Genomic DNA, 20,523 nt, shown 5'->3' on the forward strand with positions numbered 1-20,523 from the left:
CCTGAGCACTCCTGCTCTCCAAGGTCAGCTCCAGGGGGGTTAATACATATATACATACAGAATATATATAACTGCCTTGGTGGCTCCCGCCACAGGCAATGAAATGATATGAAAGAGGATGAGGTGGAATTAAGGGGTAGAAGCGCCCTCCACGAAGCGCCCCCGGGGTTCCCTCACGCTGTACTGCGCAGGTACCAGACACGGGAGGAAAACCCGTATTTTCGGCTCAAGGCCGAACCACACCGGCGCTGCCCGGTGAGGGGGCGCGGTGCTTACGGGGATGGGGACCCGGCGGCAGCCGCTGCCCCCAGAACGAGCTACTGCCCGACCCCACGGGGCCCGCCGCGGCTCGGCTCGGCCCGGCCGGCCGCCATGGCGCAGGCGCGGCGGGGGCGTCACTTCCGGCCGCCGCTGTCGTTCCGGGGCGCCGCTGCCTGGAGACGGCGCTGCTGCGCGGGAGCGCTCCGGTACGGCGGCGGGGCCCGGCCGGGGCGGAGGTGCGGGGCCGAGGGCGTTGAGGGCCGTGGGGTTGGAGGGTGCTGGGGCTGAGGGTAATGGTGAAGCTGGGGGGGCGGGGGTGTAATGGTGGAGGTGAGGGGCTGTGCGGAGGGTAATGGTGGAGCTGGGGGGTGTGCGTGGGCGGGGTAATGGTGGGGCTGTGGGGTGTGTAGAGGGGTAATGGTGGGGCTGTGGAGTGGGAGGGGGGCGGATAATGGTGGGGCTGTGGGGGGTAATGCTGGAGCTGAGGGGCTGTAAGGGCCTCCTCGCCCCTATGCCCCCCTCAGTGCCAGGACTCAGGCCATCAGGGCAGGGGCCAAGGATTTGGGTCCTGCACAGCCCAGGCTGTAACAAAAGGAAGCGTGTCCCTGTAAGTCATCCAGGCATCCTGGGACCTTCCCCAAGGAGCCTGGGGAAGGTGTGGTAGAAGTAAGCAGTCCAGGTGTCTGTCACTGCAGGATGAAGCTGATTATGTGGGACAGGTATTATTCTGACAGGCAATTCCTGTGTGACACCCAACAGTGGTATAATGTGCTGTGAATGACTCTGGATAGGAGTAGCGCAGGCAAAAAAGGCATATTTTCCCTTTCCAATCCCAGGTCAAACTACAGGAAGTACGCCAGCCTCGTAATTTTATAATTTTTCACTCATCTCTATCCACTTGCTACTGGATTTGAAAATGCAGCTCCCAGTTCAGAACTATTGGCAGCACACTGAAAACTCGATTAAGCCTATCTTAATACCCGTGTAGTGCTGGCATAAGAGCCTGTAATTTTCTCACCTGCTAATCCAGTCTGTGAACTGTAGCCATTTCTTGTATTCCTGACTGCCACTCCTCCTGAATTGCTCAAAATGTTCACGTGGGCAGACATGCTGATCGATGCACATATTTGCTAGAGAAGTTAATGAAAACTCCTGGCTGTCTGGGCTCGGCTAGGAGAGTTTCTCAGAAGAGGGTGTAATTTGATCAAATGTGAGAATCCTGCCTAACTGGGATGTGTTTCCTTTGCTGTAGTTTCCAATTGCACAGGAAATAAATGTTAAGACAAATTAAATTCTGTATTTTGCAATGAAGCTCTGTAATTTGTTTTTTATTTGGTTAGGTTTCATCCAAGGTAGTTTTCTACCTGCTATACAGGATAAAGAGATTAGAGAAACCTGTGCTTTCTAATCCTAGGAAGTGAATTAAAATGTCTGAACTGTGCTTCTGGCTGTAGTGCTGGTTCTTGGAAGGGCAGTCTCCTCAGCCAGGAAACAGAGGGATAGAGGGCATAATAAATATATGAATAATAAATATGCTTGTTAGTCCCTGGGATTTTTTGTCACACGTAGTGCTTGTTTTTTGACAGATTCCTGCTACATTATGTCAGGAGACAGTGACTGCACCAGGACAAGTCCATCCGCAGGGTCTCCATCAGACAACGAGTTCTTGCCAGATCGGCCAAAGTATGTTTGCTCGCTGTCTCCTGATCTCATTACCAAAGCCCGGGAAGAGCTCCAAGAGAAGCCTGAATGGAGGCTCCGTGATGTTCAGGCACTGCGAGATATGGTGTGCAAAGACTATCCCTCCCTGGGGACCAGCCTGGACGATGCTTTTTTGCTAAGATTCCTCAGAGCCAGGAAATTTGATTATGATCGAGCGCTTCAGCTTCTGGTGAACTACTACACCTGCAGGAGGAGCTGGCCTGAGGTCTTCAATAACTTGAAGCCGTCTGCAATAAAGCCTGTCCTAGAGTCTGGTTTTGTCACTGTGTTGCCTCGTCTGGACCCAGAGGGACGCCACGTTGTCTGCATCCGTCCAGGTACTGAAATGCATGAATGTCTCTGTTATCTCTTTGAGGTGTGTCTGAGCCAAAAATCTGTTTCCCGCTCTCCTGTGAACAGTGGTTACTTACACAGAGTACGGGCGTTCTCTTTGAAATTTGAAAAGCTTGTGAAAGGACACGTTTGTTGTTAGCCAACATTATACCAGTTCCTTTTCCTGTGTCATCAATAACTGCAGTTATGTCAAAATGAAAATGCGGTGAGGTGGGTGATGAAATGTTAGATGATTCAAGAAAAATTAATATGTAGTAACTCAAATTGAAACAGGGCTGCTGGCCTATGGTTAGAAGCTTGTAATTTGCTTTGACAGTAAGTGGAGAGAGGAGCCTATGGCTTTGACTCCCGTGTAAACCATCAGAGCATTCCATGTGCTTTTGGTGCTGCCAGGCTTTCTGTAAATTTGTCTTCATTCATTCTCCTCTTTTCCATTTACCTGCTTTCTTTCTGAGCTGAAACTGCTTCTAATAAGCTGTGCTGGGTGGACAACGGGATTTTTAAAACCATTGCCTTTGCTCCCTGAAGTAAACATGAGTTGCCATTTATCTCTTGCTTAAGAAAGGCTGCTCTGAATTAGGACTGTGCCTATTAAAGACTAACTTTTAAGAATCCAGGAAAATAGAAAATCAGTTTTTGGAATGTGTATTGTTAGCTTATATTTACTCTCCGACTTACCATCCATGTCTTGTAACCTCAGACAGATGGACACCCAGTAATTATCCGATTACTGAGAACATTCGTGCCATATACTTAACGTTAGAAAAACTCATTCAGTCCGAAGAGACCCAGGTGAATGGAATTGTAATCCTGGCAGACTACAAAGGAGTCAGCTTATCTAAGGCGTCTCATTTTGGTCCTTTTGTAGCCAAAAAAGTGATTGGAATTCTTCAGGTAAGACCTGAACGGGTGGCAAAATAAGCTTGTGCATTGTAAATGACTGCTTCTGTGTCTAGAGTTCTTGACTGTGTCACCAGAAACTTAAGCATCTTGGCTTTTACTAGCAGAGTTAAAACATGCCCAACCAGTTTCTCACACCCTTGCCAATTTACCTCACTTGCCCTTTTTTTGACTCTTCCATCCCTAAAACTAAATTTGCATTTAAAAAACCCTAAAATTTAAAAAAAAAAAAGTTAAAAAAAATTAAAACTAAATGCAAACTTTGAGTTGGAACAGAAAAAAATATTTCTGTTAGCTAGTGATAAGGAAGAGAGCGAGCCGTGAATTGCAGTTAGAGAGAGAAGATACTATGAATGCTGAGGAATGGCTCCTTATTTAAATTGTTCCTGTTGCGGAGATGGAGCTGGCCACTGGGCAAGTGCAAGTTCAAGTACTGCTGCAAAAATTTAGCAGAGAGGACTTTTGACTGGGTGTGATTCGAGGAGGATTTCCATCCACTCCCTGAAGGAAGAGAGGCTTCTTCAGCATAGGGGACCACGCTCCGACTAGGTATTCAGAAGGGAAATGATGGAGAGCAAGATGGAGCAAGTGTCTAAGCACAAGTGGAGTTGTACAAAATGGGAGGGTGAAAGGAGTGAGGAGTAACCTGGCCAAAGTGGCAGGAAGAGCTGATGACTTTAGCTGATGTTCTACCATACTATCTGGAGGAGTGAGATGAGGAAAACTTCCCCTAAATGGGTTTATTCCTTTGTTACTTCTATTCTGGCCTGAGCTGGTTATGTTCTCTGTTGTATCTGCAGGGGGTTAAGGAGATATAGGGGGAATTGGAGGTGCCTATGGAAATGAGACTAGTGAGCTTATGAATGCTTGTATAAGAACTTGCTCCTTTATATTATGATCTAAACACGTGTCATTTAACTTTTGAGCCCATATTTAATTTGCACAAATAAAGCAATGGGTGTCCTGCTGCTATTAGTGGAAACAATTCACAAAACAAAAGCTGAACTTGGTGAAGGACATAAAGGTGTGGGTGGGTGTAAATGTGTTGCTTCAAACTTCCCAAGCTGCATCTCTTGTAAAGGTGAGCTAATTCACTGACCCTCAAAAGGAGAGAAGTACTCCTTCAGTGCATGTTACCTGCTTTTCACTCCCAAGTGTTGACTGCTTGCTTTGTATATGTAGAGCTGGCTATAAGGGAAAGAAACTTCACTGTGGTACATGAGACCTTAATTGTTGGTCGTGAGCTCTGCCTTGGAAAAATGTTTCTGCAAATAAACTTCTCCTGCAGAAATCCCCTAACTGTTGTTTTAAACTGTCTTGGATAGTGAATCCTGTAGTTAGAACCAGCCTGCTCTGGCTCTGAGCGTGGTGCACTCCTCAGAAGTCATCAGTTTGTAACTGAATCCCTATCAGGGTTGGGAATACCTGAAGGACAGTGATTACCTGAGTGTCTTTGTCAGGGGAGATGAAGAACAACATAAGATATGAAGATTTACTGACACCAGTATATTTTTTGATGCAAGGTTTACGTGTCTCTTGACTTTTATGCCCATGGATCTCATCCTAAGACTATTCCCTATTACAAGGTGCATTTCTGTTGCTGAACTGGTTTATGTTGGTACCTCAGGTGGAAGTTTGGGAGCCAGTGGGTTGTGCTGGCAGTCAGTCTCAGGAGATTTTAAAGAGAGGAAGATGGCAAATGTTTTAAACAGCATTACAAAAATCTTCTTTACTCTTCAGGATGGATTCCCCATTCGAATAAAGGCTGTTAACATAATAAATGAGCCTCGTATATTCAAAGGCATTTTTGCAATCATCAAGCCTTTTCTGAAGGAGAAGATCGCAAACCGGGTAAGGATTTATGTAATTTTAATGTTAATGTTTGTAAGTTCCTTGTTTGGCCACTGCAAGTAAAAACCATTGAAAACCTCACAGCTAGAAAAATGTTGGTGCCATTTACTTGATGTAACTGGTCCTTTCTGCTTTAATTTTTAACGATATGACTGTTGGGAAAATTCTTCGTGAGAGAGAAGCTTTGAGGAATTTAATATTGGCATAACATTAATATGGATCTTTAGTACATATGCTATGTGTTCAGGACACTAATTCCATCCCTGGGGTTGGATTATTTTGGCAAGTAACAGTTTATGAGGTGGTGTCATAGGAAATGTGTTGCCCCTTCCTTGCTCTTCTCCCTCATGCAAGCGTCCTGCATGGCACGAGTGTTCTTGCCACAGGACTGGATGTAGTTGCAAAGGATGATGCTTTTTTCCACAAGGATAAGTAATTCCAATCCCATGAACAAACTTGGGGATGATTTGAATTTAGAACCTCTGCACAGACTAGCAGGTGTCAAGTCTCTCATGCTGGATTTAAGCTGCACTAGACTTGGATTATCTCAAGGCTTCTCTCACTTCTATGTCTAACTGCACCTACCCAGTGTTGTATGCTGCCACTTGCCCATAAAGACATTGCTTCTAAAATTTGCTATTTGACTCAAAATAAGCTTGTTAGTTGACTGTTTCGGTAATTTGCTGTAAAGTGTTTGATATGCACTATTAAAGTTATCTTTTTGCTTTCATCTTCAGTTTTTTCTTCATGGCTGTGATCTGAATTCCCTTCATCAAAACATTCCGCCAGTGATCCTTCCTGAAGAGTATGGTGGTACTTCAGGGAAGCTGGACATCTCTGCCTGGAATGAGCTGCTGCTAGCCTCTGAAGAGGACTTTCTGCATGACTTCTCACAGCTGGTTCTCCCATGTGACAGCTCTCCCCACGACATGCTAGTGAGTGGGGATGCTGAGGAAAAGCAGTGTGATGATTCTCTGCGAGGCATGAAACCGCAGCTCTATTACTGTTATTAACAAACCAGTGAAGGGAAGTTTTCCAGCGCAGTTAAGATCTGTTCTGATAGGTGATGTTGTGAACTCTGCCTTACTCCTAAACCTGCAGTTTAGGAACAGACTGCTGAGGCACTTTACACTGTAGAACCAAAGGAAGCTGAAGAGGGCACAATAGGGGCAGGGCAGAGTTCGGGGAGGATAAAGGCAAAGAGCACAAGTTATGAAGAATACTTGAGGCTCATCAACCTCTGTGTGAATGATGCAAACTGGACTTTTCTTTCCAATGATAAAGAAAAAAAAATATTGCAGGATGGTAAGCTTGATAGTTTCTTATCTGCTCCCCACACAGGTGAAAAGTGGCAACGATGATTTACTAGCTTTGTGACCATCTGTTCCCTTCCCCTTCTGCAAGCACCAGTAATCCAAGATGAGAAAATTGCTGTTGAACCTTGCGAAATGTAGTTCTGTCAGTGAAGATTGCTTAAAAACATAAGTCCTCTATCACTTGGTTCAGATTGTGACTTGGCATTTCTGAAATAACTCCATGACTATTTGTCTCAATACAGAGTGAAACTTTCTTACCCATGAATATCAGTACAGAGATCATCTCTGAAACTTCCTCACCGTGGGAAGAATTATAATGGTGGATTAACTCCTACAATATCTATGCCAAGGCTTATTATAAACAGATGCAATCTTCATTTTCAGAAAACAGGAAGTTTTCCAGATTGAGTACTAAGGCTTTTGATTAGATAACAGCTTTAAATAATGAGGTTCAGGACCAAATAAGAAAAAGCTATGTCAGCCACCCACCTTCCCACGTTGTCAGTTGTTCTGTTCTTCAGCTGGTTGTGATGAGGAATTGGGTAAGTAACTCACACATAGAATTTGTAAGGAGGCTTTGTAGCAGTTGGCGTATGATGTATAGAAGGCAATACTCCATGTAAGGCAGCAAGGTGCTTCTTTAGCTTGTTACTTTGGGCAGAATTTGAGTTTAAGTCTGTGAAACCAAATGCAGACAAGCTATTTGAAAGCACATTCTTAAATTTCCTGGTATTGTAGCATTTTGTTCACTGTGCTTGTCGGCTCTTTTGTGAAATGTTACAACTTTGTTTTCAACTTTGTTGACTTCTTTTGTCTTTGGTTGTCATGTTCCTGTATGAAGTGAGACTTTAATCATCTGTAATATTTACCTGTAGCTTATATGCCTGTGCTTCTAGGTCTTTGTCTAGAGACAGAACTAAGACTCTGATGTCAAATCAGGGTAAGATACCTATGTCTAAATAAGCTGTTCCCGCTCCCCAAATTCAATCTGTTTAATGGTCTTGAATTAGAACTTAACTCTCAGCACACTCTTTGCACATGTTTTTCTGCACTATAATAGTGTGGAAATGGGAAACCTCAGTAGGACCAGGAGAGCACACCCTGTTACTTCAAGGTGAAATATTTCACTATTTGGTGAAAAAGAACATCCCTTTGGATTGGAAACTTATCTCTAGAGCACTTTCTCTGGATGAAATCTTTATTTAGTGCCAAGTGGCATTATAGGTACCAGTTATGTTTCTGTAAAGATAAAACGAAAGCATTTTGAGGATTTCAGACATTCATTTTTCAAAGTGCCAAGCTCTGTTTTGAATGTCTGTCTTCCTCTCAGCCCCCCTACAGCATGATTTGCACTGCCAAAAAGAGACTCCTCTACTACTCTAATGACTTCCCGATATGGCAGCAGACCTCATCCTGGAACTACGGGGTAGCAAATGCCATACCTGTCATCAAGCATAAAATGAGACTGGGTTTTGAAAAGGGGTAAACCGTGAAGTTTTTTTCTGGGTGGCAGTTCAGAATCTGTGGGAGTAGGGAACTTGTCACTTGAACTGTTTTAGATTAAAGGTGGGAAGAGATTAATCTTCCTCACTGAAAGGATCTGATTTTTCCTACCTTTATAAGTCAATTCTTACTCCTTTTTGACAGCTTTAGTGTGGGGAAAAAAAAAACCCTATCATTTTCATCTACTTAAAATAAGCTAGCTGCTTCCTCATTTCTGACCAGAACGGCTGTGTGTTTTGCAGAGATTAATTCAGTTCTTTGTGCCACCTAGCAAGATAGTAGCACACAGCACCAGGACTTAGAAAGGTAAGTGGCTGCCCATGCTGTTTAAGTGCCAGAGCATAGAGAGTGGTGTTTATGTTGTTTTAGTGCCTCTTAATCCTAGCCACAATGTGTAATTAAAAAACCAGGATGGACCATTTTTCCTAGAGGTGAAGGTATGACTGGAATTTGATATCCTTTCCTTAATTGTGCTGCAGGGTTTGAAGTGGTAGTATTTTGACAGTTAACCTGTAAGAACAGCTACTTTGATCCCCTTATGTAACTACAAGACAGGGAGACTGCATATTCAAAATTTAGTGTCCTTCAAAACAAAAAAAATCTAGTGTTCAGCAGAAGACTGAGGAACCTCTGCAGAAATCAAACCTGTTTTCAAGCGTTTATATTCTTACACTGCTTAAATAGTAGGCAAACAAGATCCATCTCTCCCTCCCCTTTTCTCCTCTGCTCATAAACTAAGAATAAAGCATATAATTTAAACATAATAGATAAGGCTACATTATCAATGCTGAAAATAGCCCATGTTATGCCCCCAGAACTTTCTTCTTGAAGCTGGCTGCTGGGCAGTTGATGTCAGGATGTTTGAGGTCAGCCAGGCTTACCTTTATCAAGCATCTAACTGCTACTTCTAATTTGCTCTTTCTTGGCTTTAAAACTCAGACAGACCAAATTTCAGCTTTATTAAGCTGCATCTCTAACCCTTTTAGGTTCGTAACCAGGGCTTGGCTTGTCTGACAGAAAGCATAGCTCTGTCTTACATGTGCCTGACTACTGAGCTACTCTTTGAGCTTTAGCACTTACTAGCAAAGAAAGCAGTTTGTTCCCAGAATTTCTCATATCAGCATTTGAAAAATAAACACTTGTTTTAAGTATAGTCTCCTTATCTGCAAGTTAAGAGAATATATAGGAAAAGCTTAGAGGTTAGGGGTGGTTTGGTTTTTTTATAGCACTAAAACTGATCTGTTCCTTTTTCCACTTGAAATAACTTTGTTTCCAGAGGTTTTATGCCTTGCCCAGTACATAAGCCATCCCCCCCAACTCCAACACATAATAAGGAAAGATACTTGAACTGCATTGGGCAGCCATGGCTTTTGGCATTAAGTGGGACAAAAGGTAGCTGCATACTGTACATAAAAGTACTTGAATTTATACTCTTGCAAATGGGTGTTACAAAGCCTGAGGTATTTTCAGAACTGGGTGAAGTATTGTTTTTGTTAAATCTCATTTTGGCATGAGTTAATCATAGTGTTAATCAAACTAATAATTTTGCCTTCTGTTGTATGTGGGCCTAGAGGTGTTGGGTGGTTAAGTGTACATCTTATTTTGACAAAATTTATTTTTATATTGCATTTTATAAACTGGAGTGGTCAAAATGTGTAATTTTATGATGCATGACTGGGTGATTAAACACACTGTAACAGCTGCTAATTTGATATTTTTAAATATGTTTGCCTTGTGTCATGTTGGGGTATTTTACTATAAAAAGGCAGTAGCAACATATACTTAGTTTCACACTAAACACACAGTTGCCACTAAGTATAATTGCCACAGCACTACATTAGAAAAAGGTGTTGCTTTCTACTGCAGGTTAAATTTTACCTGAACAATTTCAAGGAATAGGATTTGACATTGAGAAGCAGATGGAAGATGCTGTTTGTTTCAAAGTAAATGTATTTGACTTAGTATTTGCTGCATGGAGAAAACATCAAGTCACATGCAACTGGACACAGCAACAGCTAATTAGCATGTAAATCACTGTCTGTAGTATTTTGCATTGGGGAATAACTGCTGCTTTGTAACACTTCAACACAGCTGGGCCAGTTTCAGTAGTTAGTCCACTTTATTTAAATGAGTTTACAGTGCAAATGCCTTAGTGCCAATAACAATCATTTCATGTACATTATTTTATAAGCATATTAGACAAGTGAAATCAATTAGAAGCTCTATTTTTCCACCATAATCAAAGTTGTTTAAGCTAGTCATACACTTACCACTCAATATTTGGCAAACATACTAAAACCAAAGTTACAATAGAAGTTGCCTCTCAGAAAGGGCAAATTAGTTCTTAAAAGGAATTAGCATTAACCAGCTTTTCAATCTCAAAGTTCTGTTCTTTTGGTGAGGGATACAGGGGGTTTTGCCACAACACAGGAAGGTAAGTATTAAATAAACTTTTGCAGTGGAATGTAGAAATCAAGCAGCATGGCTTACACTTCCAGGAACTGAAGCATTAGCATACTAGTGCATTATGCTGAATATAACTGTTCTTTAAAATATATTACTTCATATTTAGCTAAATGTTACTTCTATTCAATAGAAAGGTTGTGGCTATAGGACTGAACAGATATTTTGTGCTTTGACAGCACTGCAGTGAATTTTAAAAATGCACTAATAAGATAATCAATCGTGACTGAAAGTTAAAATAGGAAGATAACTAAATTTTGATCCTGCATCAAGCATATGCAATATGTAACTTTCTATCCACCCGCACGTTAATATCAACTTAAGAAACAGTAACATGGTGTAACTAAAGCAATACATGAACATTTTGGCTTTGAGAAAAAAAGTTCCCCACTTTTTTAGGCTCAGACAGGTGCAGCAATTTAACTGAAGTCCCTATTAGTAAGGACAAGAGGAGCCACAAGGGTCCAAAGATAGAGAAGGAGACAAACCCAGCTGGAGGTTATCTTCACCCACACGGCTGGCCACTTACTTGTCATTGTTTTGAAATCTGCATCAGGGCTAAAAAGTAAAGAAGTCAATTAATAGATATAGAAGGCACTTTTGACTATTCCTTGCTACCTTTCCTATGACTCTAATGTTAGGACAGTCACTGGGGACACTCTGATGCAAAAGCCTTTGCAGGAGCACAGTGAGACAACTAAACCAGCAGTTTCCTGTGGCTCCTTCACAGGCCTGTTCTTGGTAGCCAGTTTTCAAAATCCACCTGCTTGATGTGGTACTCTTAAAGGAACTATTTGAGTGAGCTATGCAACAGACTCCTGCTGGCTGCTGCTCTGTAAGTGTATTTGCTAATTAAATACAGTATGCCAGTCCTGGGGAAGGTAGTTGTAAGCTGCAGCAGCAGAAGATATGTCCAAGTGCTCCCAACAGATCTAGGATGTCATGTCTCTGTTTAAGTGGCATGTATGGCTGTCCCTGCACATCTTTCCCAGGATAAAGAGTCACTAACGTTAGGCTGGCCTCTGACAAGCTTCTCAGGAGGCCACCTTAAACAGATTTCATATCCTTCCTCCTACTTGCCTATATGAAGGATGGTAACCATATTTTCTGCCCTTGCAGCTGCTGATTTTGCCTTTTTACTTCTCAATTCAGCAACACAAAATTGAGAAGGCACAATAATGTGACTGGCATAGGGACAGCACCGTAGGCAGCTGGGCAGGCATCTCCCATCCACCTAGAAGCACTGGTTGGCACATACAACCCATCACTTTCTGTCTTGCTCTTACCTGTACCAGTTTGTGAGTGTCATCATGATGTAGAGAGAGGCAAGGAAGAGCATGAAGTGAAAGAAGGTGTAGCTGTACTGAACACCATCCTTCTCATTATCCATGACACGGCGCACCTCTCCCTCCTCTGCAGCCCCACTGCCTGTTCCCAGAGTCTCCTCCAGCATGGCACTGTCACTCCCAGAGAGTATCAGCTTATTCACCTGGCTGTTACTTGAAGAGCGAATGCTGCAGTGTAACCCAAAGATAGACGTGGTTAAAGACTCCTTTTTCAGTTAGCTATGTTTGCTAATAAAGCAAGCAACAGATCACAATGAACGTCTGGGACTAGAAAATAACATTTTTTAAATCCATCTGGAAACAAGGAAGCTCCTCAAAGAGACCTGTCTTTATCTGAGCTTTTGTCAACCTAATTAAACAGCTTTCCTAGTCCAGGTCTTGTGACACATTTTGTTCTGTTACTGGAATTGGGCTAGTAAAGCCTATCCTCACCCACAAAACAACACGGTTTTATTAGCCGTATTTGGACTTGGGCCTGAGACAGCAGCTGGATATGAATAAATGCAGGTACATTTTTCCCTAGACCCAGATTCAAATAAAGAAGGCAGAAAAATCCCAACTGTTTATTATTTGATAGCAGTGCAGATCCTACCTGGAATACAAGAGGCAAAGGACAAAGATAACCAATCCAACAACACTCTGGGCATCCCACCACTGCAGGGACTTGGGCGGAGCTGGAGTGGCAGGTACGACTGTGGTATTTGCCGGAACAACTGTGGGTGAAGCTATCTGGGTAATGATGTTCAGCAAACTTGGGTTACAGTTTCGTTCTGAAAGGGATTTCAAGGCAGATTAAAAGAGAGATGAGCTTTGCCAGCATTTAGCTAAGAAAAGATGACAGGTAAGCTTGCAATTTTTCATTCCCTTTAACTGCCGATTTCTTCAATTCCCCAGGAACAACAATGGCATAGAATATTCTTCCTTCCTGTGAGCTAGGCAAGGGTGTAATCAATAAATAAATAAAATCAGAATGCCTTGACACTGGGTTTTTTGCCCATGGTTTCAGTAAAGTCAGCTCTACTGCCTCACTAGATTTTATCTAGACAGATCAGCGATCCCCACACAGTGATCTGTAATAACTATGAGTCCCATCAACAGCTGATGCTTTCACACCAAAATATGTTACTCAAGATAGCCTGTGGCTTACCAGGCTCATTGGACATGGCTGACCAAGTGAGATACATGGTGTAGAGCGTGATAAGAGAGGACTGGAGGAGGCCGGAGCGAGACTGATGTTCCTGTTCAGAGACAGAATAGCAAACCAAGGTCAAAAGGGCAAGTTGTACCTATAGTTGAGATAGTTTTACCCTACTGCCACAGATTCAACAATTATTAGCATGAAAAAGTTTATTTTTTAGAAATGCACTGGGCTTTGTTCTATGTTTAAAAGACCGTAAGAAGCTCCTTAGAGTAACACAATTTATGCCGTGAGCAAACATGGAAGGAATAAGCAAACCAAATCCAGTTTTTCTATGCCCAGGACTCTGGGGTCTTATCGAGTTAATCCCAACCTGCTTAACAGTTTTGTAGATACGAATCTAGCATGTGATTTATTTGAGCAATACTAGTTCAGAATCAAGTAACATGCAAGCTTCCTCTCATATTAAACACGCTTATCCATAATTTCAAAGCCACAATATTAAGCCAATAAATTCCCAGATGATTTTGCTTTCCCTAACGGGTTTCTCTGTTCTGCCAGAGCCTTCACCAGTAAAACCACAACAGCAGTCCCCCACATGGAAACAAAGTCCAAAACAGTGTTAGCAAAAAAAGCCTGTCTTCAGGAAATACGTCACCACATAGTACATTGGTTTCAGAGCAAGAGTTTTTTTTCAAATGTTCCTAGCTAGCATAGCTATGATAGTCAGATTTTGAAGTTCTTATGTCTGACTGAATTGGTACTACATCCTTCTTACTTCTCTGCTTTGTACGTCAGAAGAAAATAGCAGAGAAAAATAATACCTGAACTTTGGGAAGGACAGAAACAACGGAAACAGCAATGCACAGGATTATATTAATGCTTATGAAGAACTTGTTCTCAGTGCAGTCATCAGGCTTTGTGTAGAAAACACAGAAGAGAACAACAAAGACCAGCGACAAGGCATAGAACAAGCTTGTACAGGAGAACAGAGCTGGAGGGGAAAAAAAAAAAATATCAACTGTTACATAACGCATGTAGTTTAACAGTACATCTGAGGTGATGTAATGACCAGCTACCACTGTAAAGAGACAGTCCCTCTTCCTCTCTTGGAAGTCTGGTTCAGAAAACTAGACTAGCAGAGTGCATTTTTGTTAGATATGGCTGAATTTCTGCCTTGACTCACTAAGTAGTGTAACTCAGAGGAATAAGGGGGAATAGCCCTGCCTTTCAGCGGCAGTTTAATTGGTTTAACTGAGGTCAAGCCACAGTGTCAAAAGGAGAGTGGTTTTTGCACACCTCTAATGGGCTATTTACAAGCAATTCCCCCTTCTATGCTAGAGGCCACCCATTTTCATTTCCATTCTACTAGCTATGAGCAAAGAACCACAACAATTAGCACTTCTTAATTTAGCGGTCAGCTCTGGGGCATGCACTGAGGCTGCTTTGTGTTGTACTGCAGCCAGTCACAGACATAACTGACCTCCTGAGGACCTCAGCAGGGGAGGTGGCCAAGCAAAGATAATTGAAGAGATCCAGGCACTGCAAACTAGCCAAGTGTTGTTTATTATGACTATCAGATCTGCTAGTCACAAACCTAGAATATTTTGCATTTTTTTAATGGGAAAAAGGCAACACTGCAGCTATTAATTCCAAATGTTTACAGCAGTGACTCAAGGAGACTGTGGAGTGTAATTGTAGGTATGTTTGCAAACTAGTAATTAATATTCTGCAGAGTACTGGCCAACAGAAACAAATCCTTTACAGGTTACAATTCCTACCTGCATACCAACATTTAGAATTTCCCTCCTCCATTCTATCAACCCAGCTCTCATTCCAGGAGTGAGCAAAGTCCACGAGAAGCACCAACTGGATAAGAATGAAGCAGAAGGCTCCACAAATACCAATAACAAACCAAGCTAGAAAAGGGAGCAAGAAAAACAGGGTTAGCTTTCATTATTTGCATGCTACCCCAGTTTAAAAATAAATAAATAAATAAATAAATGCTCCTAATTATACTGCAAAAAAATCTGAAACTATACTTAGAAATGCAGATGCTGTTAATCTCCTTGGCCTCCATCCTGCAGAAGCATGCAGAGTCCCAGCTATTCGAGGGTGCAGCTTATGCTAGTTAAGCTGAGCATGAGAATGTTTAGCCCAACACGTTTGCAGATTGAATGCAAGATTCAACATGAGACATCTCTGCATACTGAAACAAAGAAATTAACTTAACAGTCAGAATCCAATATAACTGTTAAGCAGGTATTCTTTTGTTGGCAGTGCTGGGGTCGCCCTGGGGATTCTCCACCACAAGGACTCCCAAGAATTAGCAAGGGACATCAGTTTACATACACACAAATCATACCTATTCATTACATTTTCTGGAAAGGGGGTGTCTTATGATAATGAGCTCCCAGAATTCATTTACATAGTCCGGGCATGCGTAGTGAAAATAGGGTGGAGGGTCTTCGGCGGTCAAAGGAGGAAGTAAGCAGTCTTTTTCACAGTGTTCGCTAGTTGACCTTTCCAGAGCATGCGCTGTGAAGCAAAGCCCAGGTGTCTCCCTCCTAAGTCAGCAAAATCAGTTTCCCTATAATAGTGTCTCTGTGACTCTCTGTTAGAGCCTCCCTTATCTCATTCTAGGAGTTACCCAAGTGTCCACTGAAGGCCTTGAGTCTGCTATCAGTGATTTACACAGGGAGCCTAATGAGTGTTTCAATCTTACCTAAACAAAGAGACCTAAGGAAACAGTGGAGAAGTCAGGAATCCTTGAGAAACAAATGAAGCAAAACACAAGCAAAGCTTTGAAACAAATGAAGCAATGCACAAGCAAAGCTTTCATATATCACATCACAGTTTTGTCTTAATTGTTAGAAATTCATTTGTTTGAGCCCTTTCAGTACATAAGTACCATCAGGCCATGTTTCTCTGAGGATCAACAACCCTTACAAGTTCCTGTGATGACAGGACAGTATGTCCAGACAGTAAAAGTTTCTTGCACAGATTTCTTCAGAGACTCTAGGGAAGTATTCAGCACCTGTCAGTGTTCTGAGCTGCCTCTAACCTAAAGCATCAGAAGACTCAGCCCAGTAGCGATCATGTCATGAAGTACTGAATTATTAATACACAACACTTCTGCACTTGAAAAGAGATTCTCATTGCCATTCAGTTGGTCACCAAAATACCGGATGAACCAAGCTGACACTAATGAAGTAAGACAGAATCTGCATCTTCTACAAAGTAACTTACACTGTCACAACTATAGCCTGGTAGGTCTGTGAAAAGGTTTGAGTTTATTAAACAAAATTCCATGACAATGTATTAACTGTACCTGTTGTGAAAGGCCCTTCAGGAATGTAAAACGCTCCAACCATGATAGCCACAATGGCAGCTATTTTGAAGAACCAGAACCTTTAAAAGAAGATTCAAGTTGAAAATATTGGTCTTACTCTGCACACAATAGTCGTGTTCTACATGATCTGCAAACAGCTCGCTGTACACAGATGAGTGTTTAACAGAAATTTAAAGAAAAAAAGTTGTGTTCAGTGGAATTACAGATAAAGATGTTCACCAAATCAGGGGGAGAGGGTGAAGCAATGGTCAAGGGATTGCAGACATGGACTGACAGAAACCTCGAAGTTCAACAAAGGCAAATACAAAGCATTGCACCTGGGACAGAAAAACCCCAAGCAACGGGACAGACTGGGGGCCGACTGGCTATAAAGATTTGCTGAAAGAGGAGCTCCTGATCCAGCAACAGAATGTGAGTCAGCAGCTCATCCTTGCAGGGAGGAAGGCTAACTCTGTGCTGTTCAGCTTGGAGAAGGGAAAAGGGAGATCTAATTGCTGTTTTCAACTGCCTAAAAGAAAGGTGTAAAGATGACAAAACCAGACTCTTCTTGCAGGTGCACAGTGGAAGGACAAGAGGCAACATATGCAAGTTGCAAAAAGAGAAACTAAACTTGGATATTGCAAAAAATTGCACAGGTTGCCCAGAGAGGTCAAAGCATCCCCATCCTTTGAGACATTCGAAACTCAACTAGACAAGACCCCAAATAACCTGCTCCACGTTGGTCCTAACCAGGGGGCTGGATCAAATGATCTCGCTGTCCTGGGTTCAGCTGGGATAGGGTTAATTTTCACAAGAAGGTGGGCGGGGACACAGCCAGGATAGCTGACCCACTAGCCATGGGGGTATTCAATACCATATTGTGTCATGCTCAGTATATAAACTGGGGGAGCTGGGATCATGGCTTGTGAAATGGGCTGGGCATCAGGTTCCAGGTGGTGAGCAACTGCATTGTGCATGACTCATTTTGTATATTCTTTTATTAGTATTGTTATTATTATTTCTTCTCTCCTTGTGTTGTCCTATCAAGCTGTTCTTATCTCAACCCACAAGATGTTACCTTTTTCTTCCGATACTCCCCCCTATCCCACCAGTGAAGAGCGAGTGGTGCTATCCCACCAGGGAAGAGTGAGTGAGCAGCCGCGTGGTGCTTAGTTGCCAGCTAGGCCTAAACCATGACATCTCCAAAGGTCAAATTAAATGACTCTATGATAATTCAGGCATCTAGCCCAAAACTAACCCAGTTAATTCAGTGAATCGGAAATCACAAACGAGTTTCTGTTGGCTTACTGAGTCAGGCTGGCCTAGTGAATGACCCAATGAGTGCTAGAGTCAGTGCAAGGATGGTGATATAAGCTAGCTGATATCTGGCATCCCTGTGGAAACACAGAGAGGTGCCCAGAGCACCGCCCTTTTGGTTACCCAACCTCTGAACATTATCAGTAAATTGAACACATTACATAAATAGGAAGCTTTTTAGGACACTAAAGTGTTACTGTGCGTTCAGTTCAAAAGAAACAAGGCTGTCAGTGTACGCATAAACAATTTGCCACCGTGTTCAGCAAAGAAGCTTGACAGAGGAAGCAAGTTGCAAGACCAGACAGCAGGCTCACACACATACCCATTGTGTACTGAGGCTCTTGGATCATTGCTTGTTTTCACTTCTATCATGAGCAGAGAAAGGAGAAAGAAGAACACCGCCATGGCAAAGCTGATTCGATAGACAGCTCTGTATCCAACAAACACTTCACAGCTGACAAAGCCATCCATATGCGGTATCCGAGTATGAAGCCCCTCATCACAAAATCCAGGGATCTGAGTAAAGACACATTCAGTTGTGAATTTATGTCTGTGTTTGCAATTACATTCTTTAAGCACTCTAACAGCTAAGGCTTTCTGTCAGCTGTCCTCTGGGACATCTGATAACAAAAAACCTTCTGCTCAGCTGGCCTGCACAGACCTTATTATCATATGTCTTTCCCCATGTCATCACTAAAGGCATCCAGGAAGGTTAAGATACCAAAGCAGTAGGCCTCTGATAACGACTAGCAATCTCCATGTCTGGTCAGGTTTCAGAGACCAGGCATGTACTTAAAAATGTACATTGACTGAATTTGCTATTTCAGCTAGAAGCCGTTCAATACACACAGTCTCTTAACTTAAGAGACGAGGCGCATTTGCGTGTTTGTGTCTCTCATGTAATCCATTCCAAACAAAGACAATCAATAGTCACTGGCACAAGTAATGGTTTTGCAACCAGTTAGAAAGAGGTTTTTCTCTCCATACCTTTTTCAGCTGCTCTTCCATTCCCGGTGCCAGCATAATGCAGGCAAGAACAGTACTGAGGAGAAGAAGGAAGGCATAGATAAGACGCGTCACTGTTGAATTCTTGCTGTTGGGACAACATCGGCACAGTAAACACGAGGCACCGCTGCACAGACAGGGAATCTGAAGGACAAAGACAGAAATTATAAGGGCATTCCCCTCACATCTGACACCGAGAGGAAAACCCAAACTCCATTCAAAAACACTCCACGCCCTGCTGGACCACACAGATAAACTGCTTAATCGACATTGCTGACTGACACCGCGTTTGAAAATGCCCGTAAATAACGTGCCCTATCTGTTCCTGGGGGCCCAGCGCCCGGCCGAGGCCAGCACCGTGCCGCGGCTCCGCAGCCACCGACACCGCCTCGCAAGCGCAGGCCCCGTCTCTTAGCGACCTGCCTCCCTGCCAGGCGAGCCCCGCGCCCCGGGGAAGGGGCAGGAGAGTTACCGCCTGGCGCCCGCTCTGCTCCCAGGGGCCGAAGCCGCCCTCGGCTCCCAGCGCTGGCGGGACCACGCTCTCCCCCACAGGCCGCGGGACGGGAGCCAGCGGGGTCGCCGGGCCCCCGGCAGAAGCACCGCTCCGGGCCGGGCCCGCTCCGCGGGAAGGAAGGGGGAGGCTTAGCGTGGCAGCCCCCGCCACCACTCACCCAGCTGGCCAGCGAGCAAACCCCCAAAGCCGCCCCCATGGCGCCGCCGCCGAGCCCCCTCCGGCCACTTCCTGCCTCTGCTTCCGCCCCCACACCGCGGCCTCAGGCGGGCGGGGTTAGGCGGGCGGGGTCAGGCGGGCACCGCCCAGCGCCGCCGCCGCTCATTGGCTGCCCCCGCCACGCTGGCGCGCTCGTGGGCGGCTGCCCGCCAATGAGAAGGCAGGATGGAGCCGCGCGCGAGCAGGAGGCCGGGCCGGGCCGGCGGAGGGCGCTGGAGGGGTTGTTGTTGATGAACGGTTCTTCCGCCTTCTCCGCCGCGAGGCAGTCGTAAGGAGAAGGGACGCTGATTGGTCGAAAGCGTCCGCGAGTGGGCGGTTCCCCAGCAGGACAGCCAATGAATGAGGCTGACCGGCAGGCCCGGCAGCCACTCGCTGCCTCCCGCTCCCTGAGGCCGCTGGGGGCACTCGGCGGTGTCTTGGCCCTCGGCGGTTGCCATGGCAGCAGCGCGGGCGCCGGGCGGGCAGGCGGCATGGCGGCGGGGCGGGCCTGCTGCCGGGGCTGTCATCGGGCCGCCGCCACCACGCGCGGGGCTTGGGGCCGAACACGCTGCGGTTCCCTGCCCTTGAGCACCAACAGCCTGCGAGGCAGCCTGCTGCGCCCTCAGCCCCGTCTGCGCGGGTAGAACAGACCCCCTCGGGTTCCAGAGGGGACAAGGCGTGACCGGGCGCGGCGACAGGCGTCACGGCCGCGCAGAGGTGGCGTTGAAGCCGTATGAGTTACAGCTGCGTCACCGCTGAGACACTGACCTCACCGGAGGGACCGCGACAACCGGGATGCCTGAGGAGGCGGGCGGGTGTCCTCCTGCCGCTTCATGTACAGCCCGGGATGGGTCACGGGGGCGAGTAATGGCCGTGCTGCTCAGGGGCTGGGGACACAGCTGTCACCTGCCCTGCCCGAGGCCCAGGGGCCCGCTCAGCCTCTCGGAGCTGTTTGACTGGGGGGAATCTGTAACTCACTCCCACACTTGTCCCATCATGGTACGGACACAGGCACTTGTGCCACAGAACTCACGTCATGTTGCTGCCCCTTTTTTTCTGCGTGCTTTGCTGAGCACTGAACGGCGTCCGTGAGTTTTGGCCTGTATAGTGGTGTAATGGGGCTCTGGGTGGAAGTGGAAAAGCTCACAAGTCTTTCAGAGGTGGGGTTTCACGAGACACTTCTGCATCACTTCACACTAGGCTCAGTTTGCATTCAGAAGGTGCATGGCTGTAAAAGCTAGAGATGTGCTCCTTTAAAATGGAAGAAGAGGGAAAGGAACCATGTGAAAAGAGACATTGTTCTGCTGCTGCCCAGAGTGCCGGGGCCT

The 20,523-nt window shown here is 44.8% G+C and overlaps 2 protein-coding genes across 3 annotated transcripts; one reads left to right on the forward strand and one right to left on the reverse strand.

Moving 5' to 3' along the window:
• Positions 1-399: 399 nt before the first annotated feature.
• TTPAL (alpha tocopherol transfer protein like) lies at positions 400-9,608 on the forward strand. Of its 2 annotated transcripts, none has more exons than XM_074888735.1 (5): positions 400-467; positions 1,848-2,300; positions 3,017-3,210; positions 4,957-5,067; positions 5,805-9,608. In XM_074888735.1, the coding sequence occupies exons 2-5, from the start codon at positions 1,862-1,864 to the stop codon at positions 6,078-6,080; spliced, it is 1,020 nt and encodes a 339-aa protein (XP_074744836.1). In that variant the 5' UTR covers positions 400-467; positions 1,848-1,861; the 3' UTR covers positions 6,081-9,608. The 2 variants fall into 2 exon arrangements, with proteins under 2 accessions (XP_074744836.1, XP_074744837.1); XM_074888736.1 differs by having other exon boundaries at positions 416-497.
• Positions 9,609-9,986: 378 nt separating this feature from the next.
• On the reverse strand, positions 9,987-19,267 carry SERINC3 (serine incorporator 3). Its single transcript, XM_074888734.1, has 10 exons — positions 19,158-19,267; positions 18,469-18,630; positions 17,804-17,997; positions 16,165-16,244; positions 14,615-14,752; positions 13,658-13,827; positions 12,843-12,933; positions 12,288-12,465; positions 11,636-11,863; positions 9,987-10,907 (listed from the first exon to the last, which is right to left on the reverse strand). Exons 1-10 carry the CDS (start codon positions 19,194-19,196, stop codon positions 10,769-10,771), a joined length of 1,419 nt encoding a protein of 472 aa, XP_074744835.1. The 5' UTR covers positions 19,197-19,267; the 3' UTR covers positions 9,987-10,768.
• Positions 19,268-20,523: the final 1,256 nt, after the last annotated feature.

Source organism: Strix uralensis, chromosome 18 (genome assembly GCF_047716275.1).
Source record: "Strix uralensis isolate ZFMK-TIS-50842 chromosome 18, bStrUra1, whole genome shotgun sequence".
Classification (NCBI taxonomy): Eukaryota; Metazoa; Chordata; class Aves; order Strigiformes; family Strigidae; genus Strix; species Strix uralensis.

Bases quoted from the DNA above. Each gene is read 5' to 3' on its own strand.
- TTPAL (XM_074888735.1), top strand. From the start codon at position 1,862: ATGTCAGGAGACAGTGACTGCACCAGGACAAGTCCATCCGCAGGGTCT. The intron at 2,301-3,016 runs GTACTGAAATGC...TTGTAACCTCAG, and splicing joins CGTTGTCTGCATCCGTCCAG to ACAGATGGACACCCAGTAAT. The intron at 3,211-4,956 runs GTAAGACCTGAA...TTTACTCTTCAG, and splicing joins AAGTGATTGGAATTCTTCAG to GATGGATTCCCCATTCGAAT.
- SERINC3 (XM_074888734.1), bottom strand. From the start codon at position 19,196: ATGGGGGCGGCTTTGGGGGTTTGCTCGCTGGCCAGCTGG. The intron at 17,998-18,468 runs GTATGGAGAGAA...GTCTTTACTCAG, and splicing joins TGGAAGAGCAGCTGAAAAAG to ATCCCTGGATTTTGTGATGA. The intron at 14,753-16,164 runs GTACAGTTAATA...TCCCTTTTCTAG, and splicing joins TGAAGGGCCTTTCACAACAG to CTTGGTTTGTTATTGGTATT.